Below are 23,684 nucleotides of genomic sequence, written 5' to 3' on the forward strand. Positions count from 1 at the left end.
CTATGTGGGCGGAGCTGCAGGGGATGGCTAGTATAAAAATATAATCGTTGTCTTACAGTTTACTCCACAAATATGAGGATGGATATCTGAGTGTACCAGAAAGTCTAGGGGATACCACTCCTGGTTGTTTTTAATTTAATACATTCCTTCTTTCCCCACAGCCCGACAGAGGAGCCAAGCGACCCCGAGAGGAGGATGTGGAAGACGAGCCCAGAGGAAGACATCGTTTACCTGGAGTTCGAGATTTAAGTAGGCATATAGACAGGACTGAACAAAACAAAGATGATTCTGGAGGAGACAAAAAGGCTTATGAGAAGCTCATGGACAATGACGAAGAGCGCGAGGTAAGAGGCAGCTGCCTACATTTTAATATTTAACTTTCTGAGCTCACTTTTCAGGAAGTGAGTGAAATTTGAAAGGATTGGTGAGGAGTAACCGTTAGACTTCAGAAGCCTTCTGGCAAGGTGTTGGAAAGCGTAAGAAAATGGCAAAGTTTGATCTTTAGTGCTGGTCCACATTCATGAGATACATTATCTGAAGCTTTGGCTCCTTTGGTCAACCTCAAGGCTGTGTGTGGTTTAGTCTTCCTTTTCAACCTGACCCGTAAAGTCATAGGTCAGGTTTGGGAGCAAGGACTGGTACAGCGTGTTGCTGCAACAACCACTCAACAACTCCCCAGGCAGACACGCGGTCCAGTCCCACCCTCCACAAATGGCCATCTATTTGCCAAGTGATATATGGCCGTCCCCTGGGCCTGGTGTAGCTGCTTGGATCCTCAACAATGACCCTCGGGGAATCGCGCCATAACTGATGGCTCCCTCACAATGCAGGTAATGTGCCTCATTCAGGACGCCATGAGCAACACAAAGTCAAACCAGCGGTACCCAAGGATTCTCTGAAGACGCACAGTACTGAAGGAGTCCAGTCTTTGTCTCCGATCACTGGAGAGTGTCCATGTCCCGCAACCATATAGCAAGACAGGAAGCACCAGGACTCTAAAGACTTGGACCTTCGTCCTTTTGCAGATATCTGGAGTGCCACACTCCCCTTTCCAGCGACCTCATGACCCCCCCCACCCCCCCACCCCCATGCTTTCCCAAGCCATCTACTGACTTCATAGGAAGTCACCAGACACATGAATATTACTGCCGAGGTAAGTAAACCTTTCAACGAGGTTAACACTCTCTCTCAGACACACGCTGCTGATGGCCGTGCCCAAGAGGTCATTAACGGCCTGGATCTTTGTTTTTTATCAGGACACTCGCAAGCCCAGATACTCGGACTCCTCACTCAGAGCCCCCATTGACTCTGCGAAGATCACAGCATTGTCAGCAAAGTCAAGAGCCCAGTAGTATGTGAAAATACAGCCAGGGTTATTAAAAAAATAAATAAAATAGAACTGAGGCCAGAAGCTTCCATACACCTAGGTAAGGGTATCTACTTTTTCCCCATAAGTGGCAAAATTGTAATAATAGTTAAGAGAGGGATTGATTTTAGCTTTTATTTCCTAAATTAGATTTTCAGCAGGTCAAAGTTTTTACCTACATACAGCTGAATGTCTGTTTAAACATCTTGGAAGATTCCAGAAATTGATGTAAAGACTTTTAGAAGAAGCCTGTCTTGAGTTATTTGGGAGTGCTCCTGTAGCTGTATTTAAAGGCCTTCATTTAGTCTAGTGCCTTGTTGCCTATGAGGAAAATCCTAGCAGTTTAGTCAAGACCTCGAAAAAAATATTGTAGACCTCCACAAGACCAATTCCTCCTTAAGTGCAATTTTCAAACAATGGAAGGGACCACAAGCTTATATAAAACAATTCAATGCAAATATTTGTATCTAGCGACCACGCAGACTGTGCAGTGTTCAGGAATGAGGCACAAATGAACTCCCAGGGGTGAATGAGCTTTGTTGTGAAAGCTCCATCCGAACCCCTAAGACAACAGGAACTGGTGTAGGAGTTGGAAGCATCAGGTACTGCAGTATCTTCATCCACCATTAAGTGAGTTCTTCATCGCCGTGAACTGCATGACAGAAAACAAAAAAAGGTCAGACTAGAGTTTGTAGGTGATAATCGGGCGAAAGACCTCATGTATAAACTGTGCTTATGCACAGAAATGTTGCGTAAGAACGTTTCTACGTTCAAATTGTGATGTATAAAACCTAAACTTGGCGTAAAGCCACGCACTTTTCCATGGTACCTCATACCCTGGTGTACGCAAGTTCTCCACCTGGATTTGCAGACTGGCAGCACCCAGCGTCAAAGCAGTGCTACTGTTTGTGTGGTTACCCTTTCTTTTTCAGATCAAAATCCCTGACGCGGCTTTATAAATACACTGAAATTAACCGGATATTGATTGTTAGTGTAATGCATCTGATTGTAATTAACCAGTATCAATATAATGGTCCAGGGAATAGCCATAGTATTCCAAATACCATAACTGCTTTAGCATTGTTACTGTCACTGCACCTTCTTTTTCTTCTTTCAGCTGGTCCCTTTTAAGGGTTGCCACGGATCATCTTTTTCCACATTACTCTCACTGCACCACTCGGAGTATTTATATCACCTCGCGGTTCAGAAACAGTTTCATCCCAAGAACTTTAAACACAGTCAATCAGCCCATCAAGTGCTCCTTGTAGAACTGTTTGTACTTTAAGTACAATTACCTCATTGCAAACTTGCATTGCAGTTATAATATTGCACAACCTGCGCCACTTTATAAAGCGCGTATTTACATATGATATCGATATCCTTTTTAAGATGAAATGCAGCAAAATATGTTGATTATATTATACAGATAAAACTAATTATTAACAATACAGATTATTTAAATGAAGTTAAACATGTGAGGACACGGTGCCGCAGCGCTAGCTAGTTCAGATTGATCCTGATTGATTGCTGTATGCTGGATGGGTAGAATAATTAAACACGTACTACAAAGATATTTCAATGTTCCTTAAAAGTTTTGAAGAATCAGCGTTCTGAGCTTACAGATGGCTTACCGTCTATTACAGAGCTGATTGTGTGGCGATTGGGTATTGGATAAAAAAAAAGGACAGGAATTAGAGGTTAGTACGTTTGAAAGAGACAGTACCGCCTCCGTGTTCCCAGGTTTAATAACTTGCTTTCATTCCTATCATCATGAAAAAGATATCGCGTATACATCTCAGTATTTTAATTATTCAGACAGCTGTTATATCACGAATGTAATGGATTCTGTGTCCTGTTGGAGGAGGAGAAAGCCCGTTTAAGAAGCACGTAGTGATTCACACACGGAGCACAAAGAAGATCAAATACAAAACAAAGCATTTAACGTGTTACTTTAGTTACGATGGGATTTGAGAAACTAATAAATTAACCGATTTTTAAGATGAAGTGTATGATGTTCTACTTTAATGACAAAATAAACTATGTGATAAAAGTGGAAATTTCGAGATTAAAGTTGACATTTCCTGCTTTTTTTTCCCCCCACTGTGTGCCTATTTTTTTCTCTGTACCCTAATAAGCTTTCATATGACACTCAGACAGTGGGCTACGACTCGTCTTTTCACGGCGACTTGGATATGTGACAACTTTTTTATTTTGGGCACTGTGCAACTTTGTGAACTTGAGCTTTCGAGTTTCTCCAACACTCTGTCACTCGATCAACTTCCTTTTGTTGTTTATATAACTGTTTAAACCAACAAATAGTAAGTTTTTCCTTGCCTCCACTTGGTATTCGCTGAAATTCTTAAATTTTCCCCCATGCTTTTCCCATTGTTTTTTCACAGAAGGCTGAGCTTAAGGGCTATTATTGATTTGCATATTCATAGAGGCGTAATTCTGGGAGGAGTTGGGGTGGGACAGGAGGCGCGTGCACGAGCGTTACTTTTTACGCTGATCGGGATTTATGTAGCGGAAGATCATGGAAGTTTGCGTACGCACAGATTCCTGCATCTGGATTTTTCTGTGTGTAAACACATTTCGGCTTTTGTGCTTGCGTCATGTTATAGTGCGAATTCTATGCACGGCGTTATGCATGAGGCCCCTGGCGTTTTGGAGGAGTAATCTGTTGTTAGATTAAGAAAAAAATGGAATTGTTCGGCCATCATGATCACTGCTATATATGGAGCTAGCCAAGGCGCATTATCCCAAATACAAAGCATGGAGGTGGCTTCTTAATTGGGATAGTAATGAAGAAAGCCAGAGGTTTGGTTATTGGAGTTTGCAACATGCTGCCAGATTCTGATGTTTTAGATAATGGCATATTATTTAATCAAATAAAACCATTTTGTTCAAGAAAGAGGATGATGTGATTGTGGGCTATTGAAATTTTCCAAACATTGGGAATACAAAAGAGGAAACTACAATGGTGCTGATGACAAATGAGTTTCCTCGCCCACTTTGTCTAAAGCCCAACATGTGGTAACGCCTGTCTAGATCTCCTCTTATCAAACAATAAAGACAAAGTGTTAAAAACAGAAGTTATTGATACTTTTAAGCAACAGTGATCACAGCATGTTCAAATTCACACACATGTTTACCAATGCAAAGAGTTGTAATTTGTGGATCGCAGACTTTATGGAGATGAAGTATCTCTAGAAAACACAATGTGTATAAGTAATAAGAAATATAATCTTGGCAACTATAAATGAAAGCTGGTGTCACTTCAGAGGCCTTCTGATTCAATCTCAAAATAAAGATATTCCGAAAACCAATAAAGCAAAAAAAAAAAATGGTAATAAATCAGCCAAAATCCCAGATGGGCCTAAAATTGAGAAGGACTAACAAACTGTAATTATCTTTACCTCACTACTAGCACGTAGACATACATTGCTAAGTTGGAAGAATCCCACCCACCTGTTTTAAGTCGGTTGGCAACTGATGTTTTATACTATTTGAAATTGGAAACCGTCACTTTCTCACTTACAGGATCTGTTCAAAACTTTTGTACAGTATAGCAGGTTCTAATCGATAACAATTTAGAATAAGCATCTATATTGGGGATAAGGATACTTTTCCTTCCTTGCTGCTTTTAATGATTTGCTCTGGTTGTTGGCTCTCCTCTTTCTCTTGGGTGGGAGCAGCATTTTGGTTTGTTTAGTTTGACTTTATTGTATGGAATGTTATTTGCTTTAAATAAAATCAATACAAATATAAAAAAAAAAACAAAATAGGCAAATAAGGACATTATTAAAATGGAACAACTGATACGGTCACTGTTCTAGATTAATTACTCTGAGGAATACCAGGCACAACAGCAAGAGGTCAAAAAGAGCATTCAGAAGGTGTGTGTCAATTTTCGGCCTCAACTTTATTATCAGTCTGAGTTCCTTGCACTTGTTTCCTTCACCTTCTATCGTCTTATGCATTTTTATGGTTATCCTGCATCACTCTTAACTAATTTTTGTTAACATTCACTCTAGATTGCTTTAGTTGCCTTTTTAATAGCTTAAAACTCACGTCACTCCCACAAAGGCACTATTCACGATGTTTGTGCTAACTAACGGTGCCTTTCCTGTTCATCTCCCCATCTTACACGCTCGTTTGTCTTACAGCACACCACACTCTACTGGTTATTTAAGTCGGTGTTACTGGCATTTTTTGTTGGTTTACAACAATGAGGAGTTGGGCACTGGAATATGAACTTGAACAAAGTTATGTAGAAGTGTCTAGAAATTAAGGTCGTCTTTTCTGTGTGTTTAATTCAATTGCTTGTTTCTGCTTTGTAACAGGGAGAGCCACTGGATGAAAGTTCTATCAAGAAGATGATTTTGACATTTGAGAAGAGATCGTATAAAAACCAGGAACTACGCATTAAGTTTCCTGACAATCCTGAAAAGTACGTAAAAAGGAGGTGGTGTCCTGGGAGGGTAACTCTCTGCCTAATCTTGGCAGCATTTTAAGAGTATAGACAACAACTTGTATGATCACAACTGACAGAATGTGTATCACATTATTTTTGGCATTTTGTTATGTTTAGACACAGCACTCCACAGGTGCTAGTTTAATTTTTGGAATTTTGAGCACACCCTTGGGGCAAAGACAACCACTTCATTTGTCAGTTTGTTGTTTCCAGAAATAGTGGCCAGAAAGTTTTTGTTTCTTTGCTGACTGATCATTCTTCTCCTCCAGCAAGTGTTACTGATTTCACTGCTGTCAGCTCATTACACTGGGGGACCATTCCACCAGTAAACACACAAGATGGAAAGAGTTTTTATTTAAAAATGTCAAAATGGTCTGATGTTTGTTTATGGCCACCTTGAAGTATCCGTTTGCTTTTATTACAGATGGGCTTGAGCAGTCATAACTTTTAAGCGTCCACTTTTTTTAGTACAAAATGCTTATTGGAGATTTGCATTGTGCTTCTTTTTTTCTTTTGTGTCAGCTTCCAATGGAAAACTTAACTACAGAACTGCTAAACTTCTCTTAAAATGTTGTGGACAAAACCTTTTTTTTTTAGGTCTTTGTGTACTGCTAGGAACTGGATTAGGAATTGGTGGAGCTGGTTTGAGGTTTGGCAGGAGAATTTTTTTTAGTAGGATTAAGGGTCCTCCTTCAACCCCATCTTTTACATCTGGGGGCCCAGGCTTCTGTCCACACGTCTACATTTTTGTTTAAAATGCAGGCATGAGTTTCAGTAGTTGCCTTTTGTCCATATTACCCCAGCGTTTTTAACCCCTGAAAGCGGAAAATTTTTGAAAATTCTCTCCAGATTCGTGTTCCTTTTGAAAACGCTGGCTCAACATTACAATGTGGATGGATGAAGCCGCATACTTTTGAAAACACACTCCAAACGTTCTCTGATTTGTGCCTACTGATTACGTAGCCCATTCCTGATAGAATCCTGCTCATTACAAACTCTTATTCTCTGGTTACTATTCATGAACAAAAACCATATTCTAATATAATGGACATAAGAGTCGCTTTCTGCAGCACGTGTAGGGTTGCTTACCTGTATGTGTTTAAATTATCATTTGTGCACTTTGAATGCTGCTTACATGCACACAAGACCAATCATTTATTGGTCACTACAGTTCTGTGTTCAATCTTGTGGCCGGCAGAATTGCCGTCCCTTCAAGGATTTTTTCCATTGATGTGTGCAGTCCCAGTACTGACAAACCTCTACATCATATGCATTTTCAGTCATTTAAGTGTAGGCGAGGTGAAAACACTAGTAAGGACAGTTTAAAAATGCTGTTTTAAATTAGGAACATAGTGTGGACATAGGCCCAGTTTACAGGCCATTTAATGCTTTCATGTCTATGAACAATTATTGCCTCATTTTGACTTTGCTTTAAGAATGAGTGTAACCATCCAAAAACTATTTGTGCAACTTAAAAGTTTTCTGTGTCAAAGTAGATATGTCTTGGCGTACTGCACACTACCAGATATACACATGTGCTAACTGTGTAGTAGCCACTTTAACACAAACTTTAACATGTATTCCTTTGTTGGTATTTGCACATGTCTGCTGAAGCATGTGGGACCCTGGCTAGCATCTATTGACCATGTACAGGTATAACTTAAGGGGTGAATGTGTGCTCTTTAGACTAGGCCTGAGAAATGTATTGAATTTTCAATTTTATGAGATACTTAAGAAAAACACTAAATGCAGAAGTCAATATCTCGAAGTGCAGTCATTTTGATTTTCCAGAAGTTCTCCTGAATGAAATCCACAAATCTCCAATGTTCGCTCTAATTGGAACAATGATGACTCTGCCCATGCTGCCTGGAACGGCTATCAGAAAAAAAGAAGAGTTTAGCTCTTGATCTCTTTGGAAATGGTTTGGTTTTACCCTGAAATGCAACTTCAGGCAGTACGCCATTTTAAAGGTAAAACACATTACAGCATATGAAGAGACCATTCAGGCACATCTAGTACCTTCAACTTGCCCTCCCACCTCAAACCCCCCCCAAATCATGGGTCCTTAGAATGTTTGCTGTCTGCTAACACACTGAGCAAAGGAACAAGGAGCAGAAGGAAGGAGATAACTGGCCAAATTGCAAAACACTCTTTGGTCTACTTACCTTACTCCCTAAAAATACTCGTACGTTGTCAGTGGACCCCTGACCATCTCACAGCATATCTGCTCTGTATTGAATTACCAAAGGAGGAAATAAAAATGGCAGCATTCATAATTTTATGTAAGCCAGTTATGGGGTAAACTGCATTACTGGCCATTTTATTTTCATTTGGTGGTATTTTTACAGGTGAATAAAACTTTCTAAATACAACAATGCAAAGGTTCCCAATGGGGTAAATTTGCTCAGGAAATCTGGAGATGAGAAGAAAATTTGAAATAGGCCTGTTTTGTGAAATAGGATTATGTGCTTTTATTATTATTTGAACTTGAGTGTTAAAAACAGTATCTTAAAAGTTACCATTTGTTGATCGCTTTATTACGGTAGAAGTGTAAACTTAAGTTATTGAACAAAACAGGCTGTGGGTAAATTAACTTGAAAAGCTGCCACAGGGTGAAAAAGGTTGGGAACCCCTGCAATAGTGGGCTTTCAATGTGTAGCTCATTCATTTTACCTTAACGTTTATGAATACATTATCCTGGTGAGATTATTGGAGGATATCAAATACATAGCCATATGACTCTGTGAGCAGAGGTTAGTAATAGGGTAGTAAAATATCAATTAAAGAAATAAAAATCTGATTTTTATAATGCCAGATTTTAATAGGGAGATGGTGCTTCGCTGTTCTTGGAGACTGACAGTAAAGCTTTGCTTTGTAGTTGAAATTCAGAGGAGGGCAGTGATATTTTGATGGGAACAGAGCCGTTTCAAGGGCCCCTTTACAGGGTGGGTGCCAGGAGGAAAAAAAAACTGTAAAGTACCTGTCTATACTGTAACAGAAGGAGGATTCACAAAACTTAAGAGCGCTAAATGCAAAATATAAGTTACTATGCTTGCGAATGTAACAAAATAAACACCTGCAATGCAGACTGTTACAGACCAGGAAAAGCACGTATATGTGAATACATAATATGGAACCATTACAAGTGATGTAAATCTTAAAGCAATGTGTTTACAGATCATAATATATGTACATTTTAATGGTAATGAATCAAGATTTGTCTTGTATAAAAGAAGTGTAGTACAGACAGAGAAACCACCATATTTACTGACTGGCAGGAACAGATACCAGCAAGGCAGAGACCGTTTTGAACACAATACGTGTCATGGAAACCCAAATAGAAGTAAAAAAAGATCTGAAAGAAAAATGTTTGGAGGAAACCTTGTTTGAGCTTTATCACTGAGGCACAGGTTTTCATGAAATTGTTTAATTTTGAGAGGGAACAAAAGTTTTCATCTAATCTTTCTTGTTATTGTGACATAAGATACAGGGATTTGGACTCTACAAGACAACGTATGCTGCCTACAGTACCCTCCATAGTGTTTGGGACAAAGACGCATTATCCTTGATTTACCCCTAATCTCCAGTTTAAAATGACTAATCAAACAATTCTGACGTGATGTAAAGTGCACATTGCAGACTTTTATTTTTAAGGTTATTTGCATACATTTCAGTCACTTTTTATATGAGATTCCCTCATTTCAGGGCATCACAATGTTTGGAGACAGCAATGGCAGGTTTGTTAAAGCTGGTGTCATGTTTACCACTTTGTCACGTATCCTTTTTCATGCAACAGCAGCTAGAAGTCTGCGATTCATAGACCTTACCAGGTGCCAATGATCTTCTCTGGTGATGCTCTGCCAAGCCTCTAATGCAGCCATCTTCAGCTCCTGCTTGTTTCGGGGGGCTCGTCCCCATACATTTTCTATCCTGTATGTAGGAGGTCTGCTCATTTTGGATTAAAATCAGGAGACTGGTTTGGCAAATTTTTTTTTTTTTTTGCTTTGAAAAACTCCTGTGTTGCCTTAGCAGTATATTTGGGTCATTATCTTGTTGTTATATGAAGCAACGTCCAAAGAGTTTGAAGGTCTTTACAGGAGCCTGAACAGATGAGATGTTTATGCACACCTCAGAATTCATTGTGCTGTCAGCAGTTCTATCATCCATGAAGACAAGTGTGGACCTGCATCTTTGCCCATTGGATGTTTGTTTGGGATATGGAACTTGCACGCTGTATTGGACCCTTTTGACTCAAGTGCTTCAAAGAGCAATTTTATCCGTGTATGTGATCTCCTTGGATCTTTGGTATAGTTTATGGCAGTGCAGTTTGTGTCCATTTCATCCTCATTTTTAAATATCTCGGTTTGTATTTGATTGAGCATGAAAGTGCAAAGTGTTGCCCTTATGGCAGCAAAGCACTTTGGTTCAAATTTATAGGTTTCCTTTTTCCTTTCTCCTCAGGTTCATGGAGTCTGAGCTTGATCTGAATGACATCATCCAGGAGATTCATGTAATTGCCACCATGCCTGACCTTTACCATCTTCTGGTGGAGCTCAATGCTGTTCATTCCTTGCTTGGATTGCTAAGTCACGAGAATACAGATATCCTTTTTGTGGTGTGATTATCCCCCCCGCCTCCCCCGCCCCATAGTGGTCCTTCTTTCCTTTCTATGCACTTGGGGGTCTTTATAGTTTATAGGCAGCCTAGGCCTCTTTGCTTTGTCTCCAGTTAAGGACATTTGTATTGAATGGGCAGGTGGGGAAGTGACTGGGAGAAGGCGCCGTTTCCGTTACAGCACAGCAGCAGACAGCTTATGATTCACTTGTTGCCACGGCAACTGAGTTTCTCAAGTGCTTATGATGGATAGTTATGATTAGCGGAGTGAGGTATAAGGCAACACCTCCCTACCTGCCTCTGAGTTTCCAGCTGCTGTGTGCCATAGGTCTTTCCAAGGGCAGCAGCTCCGGGGGTTTTAAATCGAAATGCTTCCTGTGGCATTTATTTGACAAAACCCATCTTTGATTAGCCGCATTTAGTACTGGGTTAAAGTACCTCCCAGGGCTTACCATGGTGGAGCAGATCTAAAAGTGGACTGTTGATAAAGCCTTCTTCATGCATACGTTTCTGATATTCACCAGACCCTGACTAATAAGCACATGCTGTAGATGAGCATGATGGATGTCTGCTTTGGACAAGAGAGCTTGCAGAAGGCTGGCTTTTTGCCGAGAACCAATGCTCACTATCTAAGCTACCTGCAGTGCCTAGAAAAAGTATTTAGCCCTTTGGATGCTTTCACATTTTATTGTCCTACAACACTGAATGACTGAGTTTCATTTGGCTTTTTCTGAGACTGAGCAAGGCTCTTTACAAAGATCTGTTTTCATTTTGACTTTAAAGTGGTCCAATTTCAATTTGGCTTTTAAATGTTAAAGGGATGCTACTGTTTGGCAGCCATAGATGTTCACCTGTACTCACAGTATGTTATGTTCACCTGTACTCGCAGTATATTATACACTGCCTCCCACAGGAAATATAGTTCCCTGCAAAAGTTTGTACACACCTGGCCAAACCCAGCAAAACACAAGGCTCTTTTTTTTAATGATCCACAGCAGCCATGTTCAAAGAAGGTAAGATAAGAACTTTATTCATCCCGAGGGAAATTCTTATGTCATTGGCATGTTCAGTGCAACAAGAGAAATAGATAGTACAATGAAGATTTAAAAAGAGAAAAATAGTAATTGTGCAAATATACAAAAATATGACAGTTGTGCAAATGTACAAAAATACGACGGCATATGACAATTGTGCAAATTTACAAAAATATAACAGATTATTATTAAGTACAGATTATTAGTGTAGGTTATGAAAAGTGACTTAGTACTTGTGCCTGAGTAAAATGAGCTAGCTACTTGTGATGACAGGGTGGGAATAACATACCGCCATAAAGGCTGAAAAAGATCACCTACAGAACGTAGAGGAGTTATAAAGTCTTATTGCCACAGGTAGAAAAGATCTCCTGTGGCGTTCACTTCTGCATTTGGGGGCAATGAGTCTTTTGCTGTGTGTACTCTGATGGTTCCTCAAGGAGGCGTGCATTTGGTGAGAGGGGTTGTCCAATGCAGTGCGTTGCTGCTTTTTAAACATTAGTAAAGGCTGATTTATACTTCTATGTCAAGCCAACACAGTCGAATGCAGTATGTACTTCTGTGCAGCAAGCACATGCCTGAACACTTGGCCAATTTATCCCTTGCATTTTTTTTCACATTTTCATATGTTCTCCAACTTCCATGATGATGTTGGGCTGATATTTCGTGCCACGAAGTGGCCGCCACCTGATTGTCTTTATAGTGTTGTGATGAGGTATCATACAAACGTGTTTATTTTCGAACTTCTTCGATGAGTCTTTCCTCGATCTGTCCTATGATGACTTCTGAATAGTAGAAGATGAATGGAATTGGGCTTCAGGAAGTATGTAAGTACCAAACTGGCCAACTAGAGTCGTAGGGGTCTTTGTGGGGTCTACACCGATGTGGCACACAGTTACATTTTTGAGGAGTTGCATGTTAGGTTATTCCATAGTTCAAGGTGTAGGCTTGACACAGAAGTATAAATTTGCATTTAGGCTACAATTTGCATAAGATTTACAAACCTGTATAGCAAATTGTTCCATGCAAAGGTTTGGACAGCCAGGGCCAAATTTACATGCGTATCTTAACATCTGAAATACAATTTTGACAGCAAACAAACTAAAACGGTGGCATTTTTATGACAGTGTTAATTTGTAGTTATGATTTATTTGATGTGAAAAGATGTGCAAAAAGAATAAATGTGACATTTGCACAAGTCTGAGCTGCTTGTATTGAAGTGTGTCTGGGACCCTTGGCATGAACAGACCGCTGCAGGTACAGCATATTTTAAAGAATACTGCGATTCAGATGTGCGAGAGTGGGGTGTGTGATAGAGATGTGTGGTCATGGAGTACTTAAAGGGGTAATTAGCTTATTAGTCATTCACATTTGCAACCATGTCTCAATGTTCTGTGGATTGTTAAGGAACCACCTAACCTCATGGGGATGTGAAAAGGTCTGAGTAGGTCAAGAAAAAGGAATTGAGAGAAAACCAAGGAAAAAAAGAGCAGGATTGCGAGGTTGGGCCCAGTGCAATGGAGAATGGTTGGAAAAGCCCTGTGGCAGAGTGAGGGGAGCAGCACTCCAGGGGCAGATCAACCCTGCCGAGCAGTTCAGACCTAGGGGTCTGGCAGAGATTGACAGAGATGGTAGAAAGAGCGAACCGGGGATATTGTGTCCCAACAGGTACCAAAGGTGTTTTGACTGTCTCTCAGTCCTGCTGAGAAGACCTTATTGGTGGGCAAGGGATACTAGGAAGTGAGTAAGCAAGAGAGAGATACAAGCAATGGAGACAAGATGGGAGGAGCCAATTCTGACTTTGGTTTTATACCTGGTTTTGATTTTGTGTATTAATTATGAATTTAATTTTTCATTTCTACCTTCCTTACCATCAGTATTTTAAGGACAATTAGTTTATGAAGATTTTAGAAATGCACCCCTCTTTTTGGATACTACTGTTTTATTGAAACTCATTTTGCACCAAAGAGTGTTGCTATACCATGATTCACCCTAGTTTATTTTCGGTTATGAAGATCAATGTCCCAAGAGACAGAAGTTGCCCATGACATCACACTGCCTTTCCACTGTAAAGGTTTCGGAAGCTGTTAGGACATTAGGTGTTGGTCTGGTCAAGAATTATTAGGAACTAGCCATGTGCGCTCAACAACGTTGCACGTGTTAAAGTTGTCTGTGAAGGGCTCCCTGTTTAAACGCGGCTGCCAGTCGTGAACTGGGCCCTTCGTCGCACAGCATTATGATTTTTTATAAGGGAAACAAAATTCCAAAAGAAAACCCTTGGACATTGATTCGATAGGAACGGCCTACTCGGAATCACTGTCCAAATAGTAATTATGTGGTGGTGTAGGAGCATTTCTGCTTCTCTCCGTTCACAGTCCGTCTCGTTTTCACGACGCTGTCGTTTCCTCTCACAATCTCTTCTCAACCTTTCTCCAATCTCACAGGTTGCTTTGTGGCAATCCAAAGAGTAAGGCAATATACACGGAGCAATGGTTATAAAAGGGGGACACACAGGTATCCAGGCCCTTTAAAGCATAAATAGGGATCACTTCACTGACATGTGAGCAAGCCTCGGTACAACTGTGAGACGCGCAGCACTCGCTGGCTACAATGTAACAATAATAATTTCCGGAATGTGCTGTTACATTGTCATTCATTTTACCCACTGTCTTTCTTTCATTCATATGTTACATAGGCACGTACCTTTTATCTTCGGCAATCTCATTCTCTAACCAGGCCTCAGGAGCTAACCAGCGTAACACTGTCCACCACCCCTTTCGTTATTCCGGCACATTGTTGACATCCGTGAGTAACAACAACGTACTAAACTGGAAGGTGGTCTATGCATGCGTGGAATTCGTGGATGAACAAAGATCAAAATTCAAATGAAGATTATATATAAAGATTAGTTAATTTAAAGCACAACAATTTGTTTAGTTTGAATGTCTGTGTTTTGAGGTGTGACTGGAGTACTACAGTCTTCGGTAGTACAGTATAACCCTGGAGGAGATTCTTAATGCAATGCCTATGTTTTACCTGTCTCTCTACTGCCATCTAGTGCTTCTTCTTCTAATTCATTCGCGGACAAACAAAGATCAAGATCCAAATGAAGATTATATATAGAGATTGTCAACTGATACCAAATCCAAAGCCTAATAGACTTTTTGACTCTTTGACATTGTGCAGCACCCAACAGCATTGGGATCTTCTAAGCAACTAACTGATGTCTACAAAGCAGGGGATGGTTATAAAAAGAGATGTAAGCAGTTCCCTCCGTCTGAAATGGCAGTTAAAGGGAACCAGGGAGGTTAACATTTTTATAAAAATGCCATGGTTTTAGTTTGTTTGCTGTCAAAGTTGCATTTTATTACTTTGAATGTTAACAAAATATGTAATTTGGCCAAGGGTGTCCAAACTTTTGCATAGAGTTTGTTATTCTTGCTTGTGAATGGTAACACACATTTATACTTCTGAATTGATTTAAAAAAACCGCAGTGAGTTGCATACTTTCTGTGAACATGGCCTCTGCAGAGTATGAAAAAGTAGCCAGGCTCTTCTAGGTGTTTGGACTGCAGCTTTTCGACAGAATGCCTGCTTCACCAGTCTTGATGCTACACGTATGAAATGTGAATAGTGATTCATCCATTTTTATATTTCTGGTCATTTGTGTGTCTGGCATTTTTCCTTAATCTGTTACATGTTGCCATTGCAGTAGTGGATTTGTTACAGGAGTTGACAGACATTGATACGCTCCATGAGAGTGAGGAAGGAGCTGAAGTGTTGATCGATGCACTGGTAAGTACATGTCTGTGCTGTAATGTTTATAGTGCCTGTCGGTAGTGAGGACCATTTCAAAGTCATTTAGAAAATGGTGCAAATGTTTAATTGTTAGTATGGATGGATACTTTATTAGTGAAGTGATTTTCTGACCGCCATTTAATGAGTAAGTGGTGAGGGTTAAATCAATAAAATTGTGGCTTTTCTTGGTAGTCACTGGCACCTTTTTACGTACATGGGTGGTATGTAAGTTACTGAAGAAATGTATTATAGCCGTGCTGAAATGACAAAGTGTGTCAGTTGGTAACTACTAATATCAGACCTGTCTGTGATGTAGTCTTTGTATAACAGCATACCATTTAGATCTATGAAGTGCACAGTACCATGCAACAGGCAAAAAGAATAGCGTTAAACTGAAATTGAAAATCCCCAAATCTATAGACTGAAATCATGTTGCCTTTTTTGTGCCCTGCACTGGAAAGTGAGCTGACCTAAAGTGCATTTCTTATACAATTGCTTTGTTACTCAGTTTAGCCCCAGCATCATGGCATCTTGTTGAATTCAATTCAATTTTCTGTTTACCAGTTGGAAGGCCAGGTTGTAGCGTTACTTGTACAGAACATGGAGCGGCTGGACGAGCAGGTGAAGGAGGAGGCAGGGGGAGTCTACAACACCCTAGGTGAGTAGGCCAGAGCTGAGCTGGGCTGGGCAGTGCTATTTTTCACTTTTTACACTTAAGTATAAAATGTTAGATGTTGAAAGGAAAATGCCAGCTTAATGGGGTGTGTGTGTGTTTGTGTCATCCTTGCTGCTGAACCCAGTTGTATTTGTGATCCTCCAATCAGCTTGGCTACATTCATCTGTCATGTACAGTACTGTGCAAATGTTTTAGGCAGGTGTGAAAAAATGCTGTAAACAAAGAATGCTTTCAGAAATATAATGATATCAATTTACAAAATGCAAAGTGAGCGAACAAAAGAAAAATCTAAATCAAATCAATATTTGGTGTTACTACCTTTTGCCTTCAAACCAGCATCAATTCTTATAGGTCCACTTGCACAAAGTCAGGGATTTTGTAGGATTCTAGTCAGGTGTATGATCAACCAATTATACCAAGCAGGTGCTAATGATCATCAATGTCACACGTAGGTTGAAACACAGTCATTAACTGAAACAGAAACCGCTGTGTAGGAGGCTTAAAACTGGGTGAGGAACAGCCAAACTCTGCTACCAAGGTGAGGTTGTGGAAGACAGTTTCATGTCATGGCAAGATTGAGCACAGCAACAAGACGCAAGGTAGTTCTACTGCATCAGCAAGGTCTCTCCCAGACAAAGATTTCAAAGCAGACTGAGGTTTCAAGATGTGCTGTTCAAGCTGTTTTGAAGAAGCACAAAGAAACGGGCAACGTTGAGGATCATAGACGCAGTGGTCAGCCAAGGAAACTTAGTGCAGCAGATGAAAGACACATCAAGCTTATTACACTTCGAAATCTGAAGATGTCCAGCAGTGCCATCAGCTCAGAACTGACAAACCAGTGGGACCCAGGTACACCCATCTACTGTCCGGAGAAGTCTGGCCAGAAGTGGTCTTCATGGAAGAGTTGCAGCCAAAAAGCCATACCTCCGATGTGGAAACAAGGCCAAGCGACTCAAGTATGCACGAAAACATAGGAACTGGCGTGCAGAAAAATGGCAGCAGGTGCTCTGCACTGATGAGTCAAAATTTGAAATATTTGGCTGTAGCAGAAGGCAGTTTGTTCGTCGAAGGGCTGGAGAGCGGTACAATAATGAGTGTCTGCAGGCAACAGTGAAGCATGGTGGAGGTTTCTTGAACGTTTGGGGCTGCATTTCTGCAAATGGAGGTGGAGATTTGGTCAGGATTAATGGTGTTCTCAATGCTGAGAAATACAGGCAGATACTTATCCATCATGCAATACCATCACGGAGGCGTATGATTGGCCCCAAATTTATTTTGCAGCAGGACAACGACCCTAAACATACAGCCAAAGTCATTAAGAACTATCTTCAGCGTAAAGAAAAACACAAGAAGTCCTGGAAGTGATGGTGTGGCCCCTACAGAGCCTTGACCTCAACATCATCGAGTGTGTCTGGGATTACATGAAGAGACCGAAGGATGTGAGGAAGCCTACGTCCACTGAAGATCTGTGGTTAGTCCTCCAAGATGTTTGGAACAACCTACCAGCTGAGTTCCTTCAAAAACTGCAAGTGTACCCAGAAGAATTGATGCTGTTTTGAAGGCAAAGGGTGGTCACACCAAATATTGATTTGATTTAGATTTCTCTGCATTCACTGCATTTTGTTGATTGATTGAAAATAAATGATTAACCCTTCCATTTTTGACAGCATTCTTTGTTTACAGCATTTTTTCACACCTGCCTAAAACTTTTGCACAGTACTGTAGTTGTATTCCATGCGGTAGTGATCCTTAAATGAGGCCACATAGTGTGTGTAGCTGCTACATTATTTTTCCTTAATTTTTTATATAGCACTTTTATCACTACCTGTGGCCATATTATACACCCACATTCTGAGCACCTATGTCATTGCATGTAAGTTGGACTGAATTTTCTTGTACAATTTGAGTACATACGTGATTAACGACTCTATCAGGCAGCGTGAGTAGTTGCTTGACTACGATTTCTAAAAATCACACTCTTTCCAGCAGTTTAAATCCACACTTAAGTAGCTGTGAAAATTTAAGATACTGTTTTAAGTAGGATGAGTTCACATCAGTAAATGTGAAATCTTCTCCTGGAAGATTACATTTACTGTAGGACTGATAGAGCACACTCTGGATTGTTGGAGCAAAACTGTATCCCTAAACGTTTAACCTTGGAGGTCCCTTGCACATTTTTGCTGGGTGGGAGCCTTCATGGGGTTCGTTTTTAAAAAGTTCAGACACCTCTTATTTTAAAATGGAGTGCAGTTTTTAAACATTAAAAAGAAAATTAAATAAAATCAAGCTGTATTGGACTAGTGGGCAGGTGTGGATCTTGAACTCTGTATCTCGCAGGGTAGAAAGTTCATGGAGTACAAAGTGGGTTATTAGTATTTATGAAGATGGCACATGCTGTGCAAGGATCATAGTGAATTCTTGCAGAGGAAGCACATATGCAAGCATCTTAATCTCTTCATAGTGGAGTCTTTGCTTATTTGTGAGGTTTTATTTGATGCTGAAGCCATGTATTGCCTGGAAATGCTGTTGCTATTCAGACTTGATTCAGCATCTGTTTCAACACCATCTGGCACAAGGCAACCTCCTACTTGAGGCCAGACACCTGCATGTAATAGAGCATCTCATCATCTACTGTTTTGCTTTGCATGGTCTCTGTGCGACTTCTGACATCAATCCCGGAGTGCTCCGAGGCAGGGCAAGATGTGGGACAGGTACTCCGTGTGGTGGCCCAATTTGGGATCTGTGTGTGGCTTTTTAATTTTGAATGGAGACCCCGACTGTTTAAAGGCTTGTCTGTCTGCAGAAGCAGGCGGATTCCCATTTCTATATACTGTGGATAAAGGCAGAGCCGGCAATATACATTAAATATCACTGTGCTTGTGAAACAAGTTGGACAGGACAACTTTTATATACAAGAACTTATTTTTACTTGTGTGATCATTTAATAATAATATAGTAATTACAAAATGTTAAAATGACATTAAGTACAAAAACACCTTTTTGAGGGATATTCAAGTGCTAATTTTTGCTAGCTTGTGCGGTGTATCAGGTACGTTACTACCCTCGTATTGTTTGATTTGCTTTAAAATGCATATAAAGTTTAATCATTGTTCTACTCATAGTGAGTCACTTTATGCCCAATAAGATATCCAAGTTTTGACCGGGACTGCCATGCAGCCTACCACTGGCCCGTCAATTTTACTGAAGGCCTTTCATTATCCGTGCCCGTATTCTATCAAGTGCAAGGCAGAAACCAGCCCTGAATGAAATGCCCCTCCATTGGATGGCAGTAATCAGAATGTTTGCTAATAGGTGCCCACACCACGTATCTGAATTCTGCCAGAGATACTTGGTTCCATGGCTGCCAGCGAAGCATCTCAGTAACTTTTTTTTTTTCTGATGTAGTTTTCCCAGTTGATTCTTGCTGCAGGGAAATGGCATTTGTTGCTTTGTTCAGATCGGGTCCCTGGGAAGCTACTGAGCAAATTAATCAATAGGATAAAATCAGAAAGACCTAATCCATTTTGGTACCCTTAGGGACAGAGCAGCACATTGTGATGTGCTTTGTTCACCCAGGAGATTGTAACAATCATCGTATTCTTTGCCGACTTCTACGTGGAGTGGATGTTTTATAGGTTTCAGCGCAATTTTTCCAGCTGGATGCCTTTCCTGACGCCGTAGAAGATTGTACCAATACAATTATACAACAAGTTTCCTGTCCACCCACCACCATTTTGAGGGCCATTTCCCAGGCTTGCCAGTACCACTCGCCAACATCACAGGCATCAGTTTGTGGTGAAAACCATTATTTTCATATAATCTGAGAAAACCTTCACCCATGTCTTCTTTGGACCTTATCTCCTACATCGTGGTGTACCACTGCACCCATTCACACCCTTTCATTTCACATGCCCAGTATACCTTATTCTGTTCCTCGGAACAAAACCTGTTGCCTCCACTCAGTCTTTCTCTTAATTTTGCATTCATCTTCCTCTCATTCCATGACACTCCACACACTAATCTGTTTTACTTCATAAACCATGTCTCACTCCCATAGAGAATACTAATCTTGCACAGCTTTCATGAAATGTACCCTTCAATGCTAAAAAGAGACACTTGGAATGGGGGACAACTCCCAGAATTTCTTGAATGCACCTCTTGGCGTGCCTATCACTGCTATGCTCGCACTTTGTATGGACTCAGCATGTCACGTAAGTAGCAGAACTGCCCTACTTTTTTTAAAAATAATTTCCTCTCCGATATCTAAATTGACACTTTATACATCAGTGCTGTGTGCCCGTCTCGCATACTTGGTGCCCATAGACTACCCTTCACACCACTGCATATTTTGTGTGTCCCCCTCCATCAAACTGTACATTGGGTTGAGTTTTTTCATTTCAACTAAACTAAATTTATTTTTGTCTTACAAAAAATATTGCTTAAGTTGAATTTCCTGGGAAGTGGTCCGATATTAGGGATGAACTATGAGATACCCACTGACTTGGAGCAGCAGCAACAACACCATCATGCAGTGGATTCTGAAAGTATTTGGACCTCTTCATTTTTTATTTTTTCAGTTTTATTTTGTCGCTGACTTGTACTGGAATCATTTATGCATATTTTTCCCCAAATCGAGCAACACTCAATACTGCAGGGTGACAAAGACAAAACAGGATTTTAGAAATGTATGCACCTTTATTAAAAAATAACTGAAGTAGCACATTGACACAATATTCAAACCTTTTACTCAGGAGATGGTTAAAACACTTTTGGTAGCGATTACCGCCTGGAATCATCTTGGGTCTGACACCACAACCTTTCACACACCAGAATTTGGGGATTTTTCTACCATTCTTCCCTGTAGATTCCTTCAGGCACTGCCATGTTGGATGGAGACTGTTGGTGGACAACTATTTTCAGGTCTCTCCAGAGATATGATTGGGTACAAGCCTGGGCCATTCCAGGACATTCCTAAAGTTGTTCCTGCACCATTTCTGTGTTGTCTTTGCTTTGTGTAAGGTCATTGTCCTGTCTGAAGTCCAGAGCGCTTTGGAGAAAGCTTTCATGAAGGATGTATCTGTACTTTGCTCTGTTCAGCTTTCTCAATCCCTGTCTAGTCTCCTGAGTCTCTGCTGCTGAAAATCACCCCCATGGCTTGATGTTGACACCACTATGCTTCACCTTTTAGAATGGCATTGCACAGGTGACGAGCTATGCCCAGTTTCCTCCAGACATGATGCCAGTCTTGGTGTCTTCAGACCAGAGACTCTTCTTTGACACTCTGAGAGTTCTTTAGGTTCATTTTTTCTGCTAACTCCAAGCAGGTTTCCATGGATCTTTTACTGAGGAGAGGCTTCCATCTGGCCACACTGTCATAAAACCCAGATTAGTTGAGTGTTGTGGTGGTTGTTGCCCTTCTGGATGTTTCTCCCATCTCCATACAGGTTCTGTGGAGCTCAGCCGGAGCGACCATCAGGCTCGTCTTTTTTTTTTTTTTTTTTTTTTTAAATCCTGGCCCTTTTCCTGTGATTGCCAGTTTGACCAGCTCTAGGGACAGTCCTGGTTTTGAGGAGTTTGACTTTGGTGGATATACATGTCACACTTTTTTTAACAAGTTGGTGTCTGAACCGCTATATTCACATTCCCACCCCACCACCAGAATGTCGGCTACAGGCTTGATCTTGATACAGTAAGGGCAGACATTGTGATACAAGGGCCTCATGATCCTTGAGGTCCTGTGGGACTTTAAGCAGGTGGTGTCAAAGTTAATGTAAGCTAATATTAGGCTAATATAACCCTTGGGTATTGCCTTCTCTTAATCACTATGAAGCAGGATGTACCAAGCATTGGTAAACCTGAGAGGATCACGAGCTACGGTTTGGACCGATGTGAGACTAGTAAGGTTCTCCTACCATTGTAGCAGTCCAAACATCCATGCTTGTGAGAAACTCTATTATACCATCTGAAAAACTAAACAGACTCCAGCTGAATCAATGATTTTGCTCAAAATAATTTATTTGTTTAAAGTTTAAATGCTGACTACAGTAAGGAATTGCAGTGTTTGGTACCTCAGTGGCTAAAGGCTCCCCGGCTTAGAGTAATTGCCTTTAATTCTTGAGGTTGCCATGTAGATGGAGTTTTTTTTGCGTACTTTTTTATTATTTTCTTTTTAATACTACATGTTATTCAGTATGCTGAGAAAATATTCAGGCCCCTTCATTTTCTTCACACTTTATTATAGTTTTGAAGGTTTGTATTAAATATTCAGCACAATAAGGGATTTTTTTTGTTTTTTAATAAACTTGCAAACCTTTATGAAAACATGTTTTCACTTTGTCATTACTGAGTGTAGATTGATGGGCAAAAATGGCAAATTTATCCATTTAAAGCATGTGCAGAAAGTGAAGGGGTCTGAATACTTTTTGAATCCACTGTATGTGTAAATGTGACAGGAGTGAAAAAAATCAGATGAGTATTGGTAGCTGCATTCTGTATCATAAACCCAGGCCTTTAGGTGATGAGTTATGGAGTTCTGTAGGTAGAGGCATCTGACCTTTTAGGTTTCTCTTGTACGGATATCTGTCTTTTAGGCTGAGCTGTTGCAGTGGCTTGTGTTGGTGTTGGCACGTAGCACACCACACCATCTCAGGTTTTCAGCCTCAGTTTTATTTTTTTTCAGCATCACGTTTTCTTGATGAATCGATTTTGCTTTTCGTTATCCTTTTTCACTCCCTCTTCTTGCTTTCAGCAGCATTAAACAAATCAATTCTTCTCCCTTTAATTCCATCAGTCATTTGCTCCTCACAGAGTTTGACATATTGAATAAAGAAAGAAATCATCTTAAATTTCAAATGCGTTGATTTGTCTCTTTAGTAACATAAAATTCTTGTGTGTGTGTCTCCCACAAACTGCTAAGAGTGAAGGTGTGTTTTGCACTTTACTGCTTACATTCTGTTTAATAATGTCCAGATTGATTTTCTGTTTCATATACTTGTATTAGAAATGACTGTAATATTAATTAATGATAATATCCAAGTAACTGTGGTATATATTTTTGTTGGTTTAATCTGTGGAAAGCACTTTGAGTTGCATGTAAATGTATGATAAGGTGCTATATAAATGATTATTATTGTAGTGACAGTAATTGAACATAAAAATAGACAATAATTACATCATTGGACATTAATGCATCACACAGTATACACTAAATACACATTTGGCACACTTGTGCAGTTTTCAGTTTAAACAGTCATTATGTTCTTGAATCTAATAGAGCTAGTTCTAATGGGGAGGAAAGGGACCGGCAGGACGGCTAACTCTTTTCATAAAACATGTCTGCCTTTTGTTTGGTACAGTGTGTGTGTGTGTGTGTGTATAATAATATATAGATATATACATACAGTGGAACCTCGGTTCACGAACGTCTCGGAACACGTACAAATCGGTTTACGACCAAAACGTTCGCCAAACTTTTGCATCTGTTCACGACCACACACTCGGTATACGAACAAGCCAGTTTCCCTTTCGGTTTGTACGTGTTCAGCCTCTCCCTGTGCAGCAAGAGAGAGCACGAGAGTGCGACACACACAGGCAGCGAGAGAGAGAGAGAGAGAGAGAGAGACAGACACACGCACAGCGCGCGCGACAGAGAGAGAGGGCTGGACACAAGGTAGAGAAGGCAGTTAAAGAATTCACTGGGCTTGATTTTGTTTTCACTTCTGTTTA

General features: G+C 40.4%; 1 protein-coding gene across 1 annotated transcript in view; it reads left to right on the top strand.

Moving 5' to 3' along the window:
* Window positions 1–23,684, top strand: part of ctnnbl1 (catenin, beta like 1) — a 113,824-nt gene that overhangs the window by 22,583 nt on the left and 67,557 nt on the right. Inside the window, exons 2-6 of the mRNA XM_028812399.2 lie at window positions 162–344; window positions 5,710–5,816; window positions 10,302–10,441; window positions 15,183–15,280; window positions 15,848–15,941. Of these exons, the coding sequence (XP_028668232.1) occupies window positions 162–344; window positions 5,710–5,816; window positions 10,302–10,441; window positions 15,183–15,280; window positions 15,848–15,941 (622 nt within the window). The remainder of the gene's footprint in view (window positions 1–161; window positions 345–5,709; window positions 5,817–10,301; window positions 10,442–15,182; window positions 15,281–15,847; window positions 15,942–23,684) is intronic.

Source organism: Erpetoichthys calabaricus, chromosome 10 (genome assembly GCF_900747795.2).
Source record: "Erpetoichthys calabaricus chromosome 10, fErpCal1.3, whole genome shotgun sequence".
NCBI classification, from domain to species: Eukaryota; Metazoa; Chordata; class Cladistia; order Polypteriformes; family Polypteridae; genus Erpetoichthys; species Erpetoichthys calabaricus.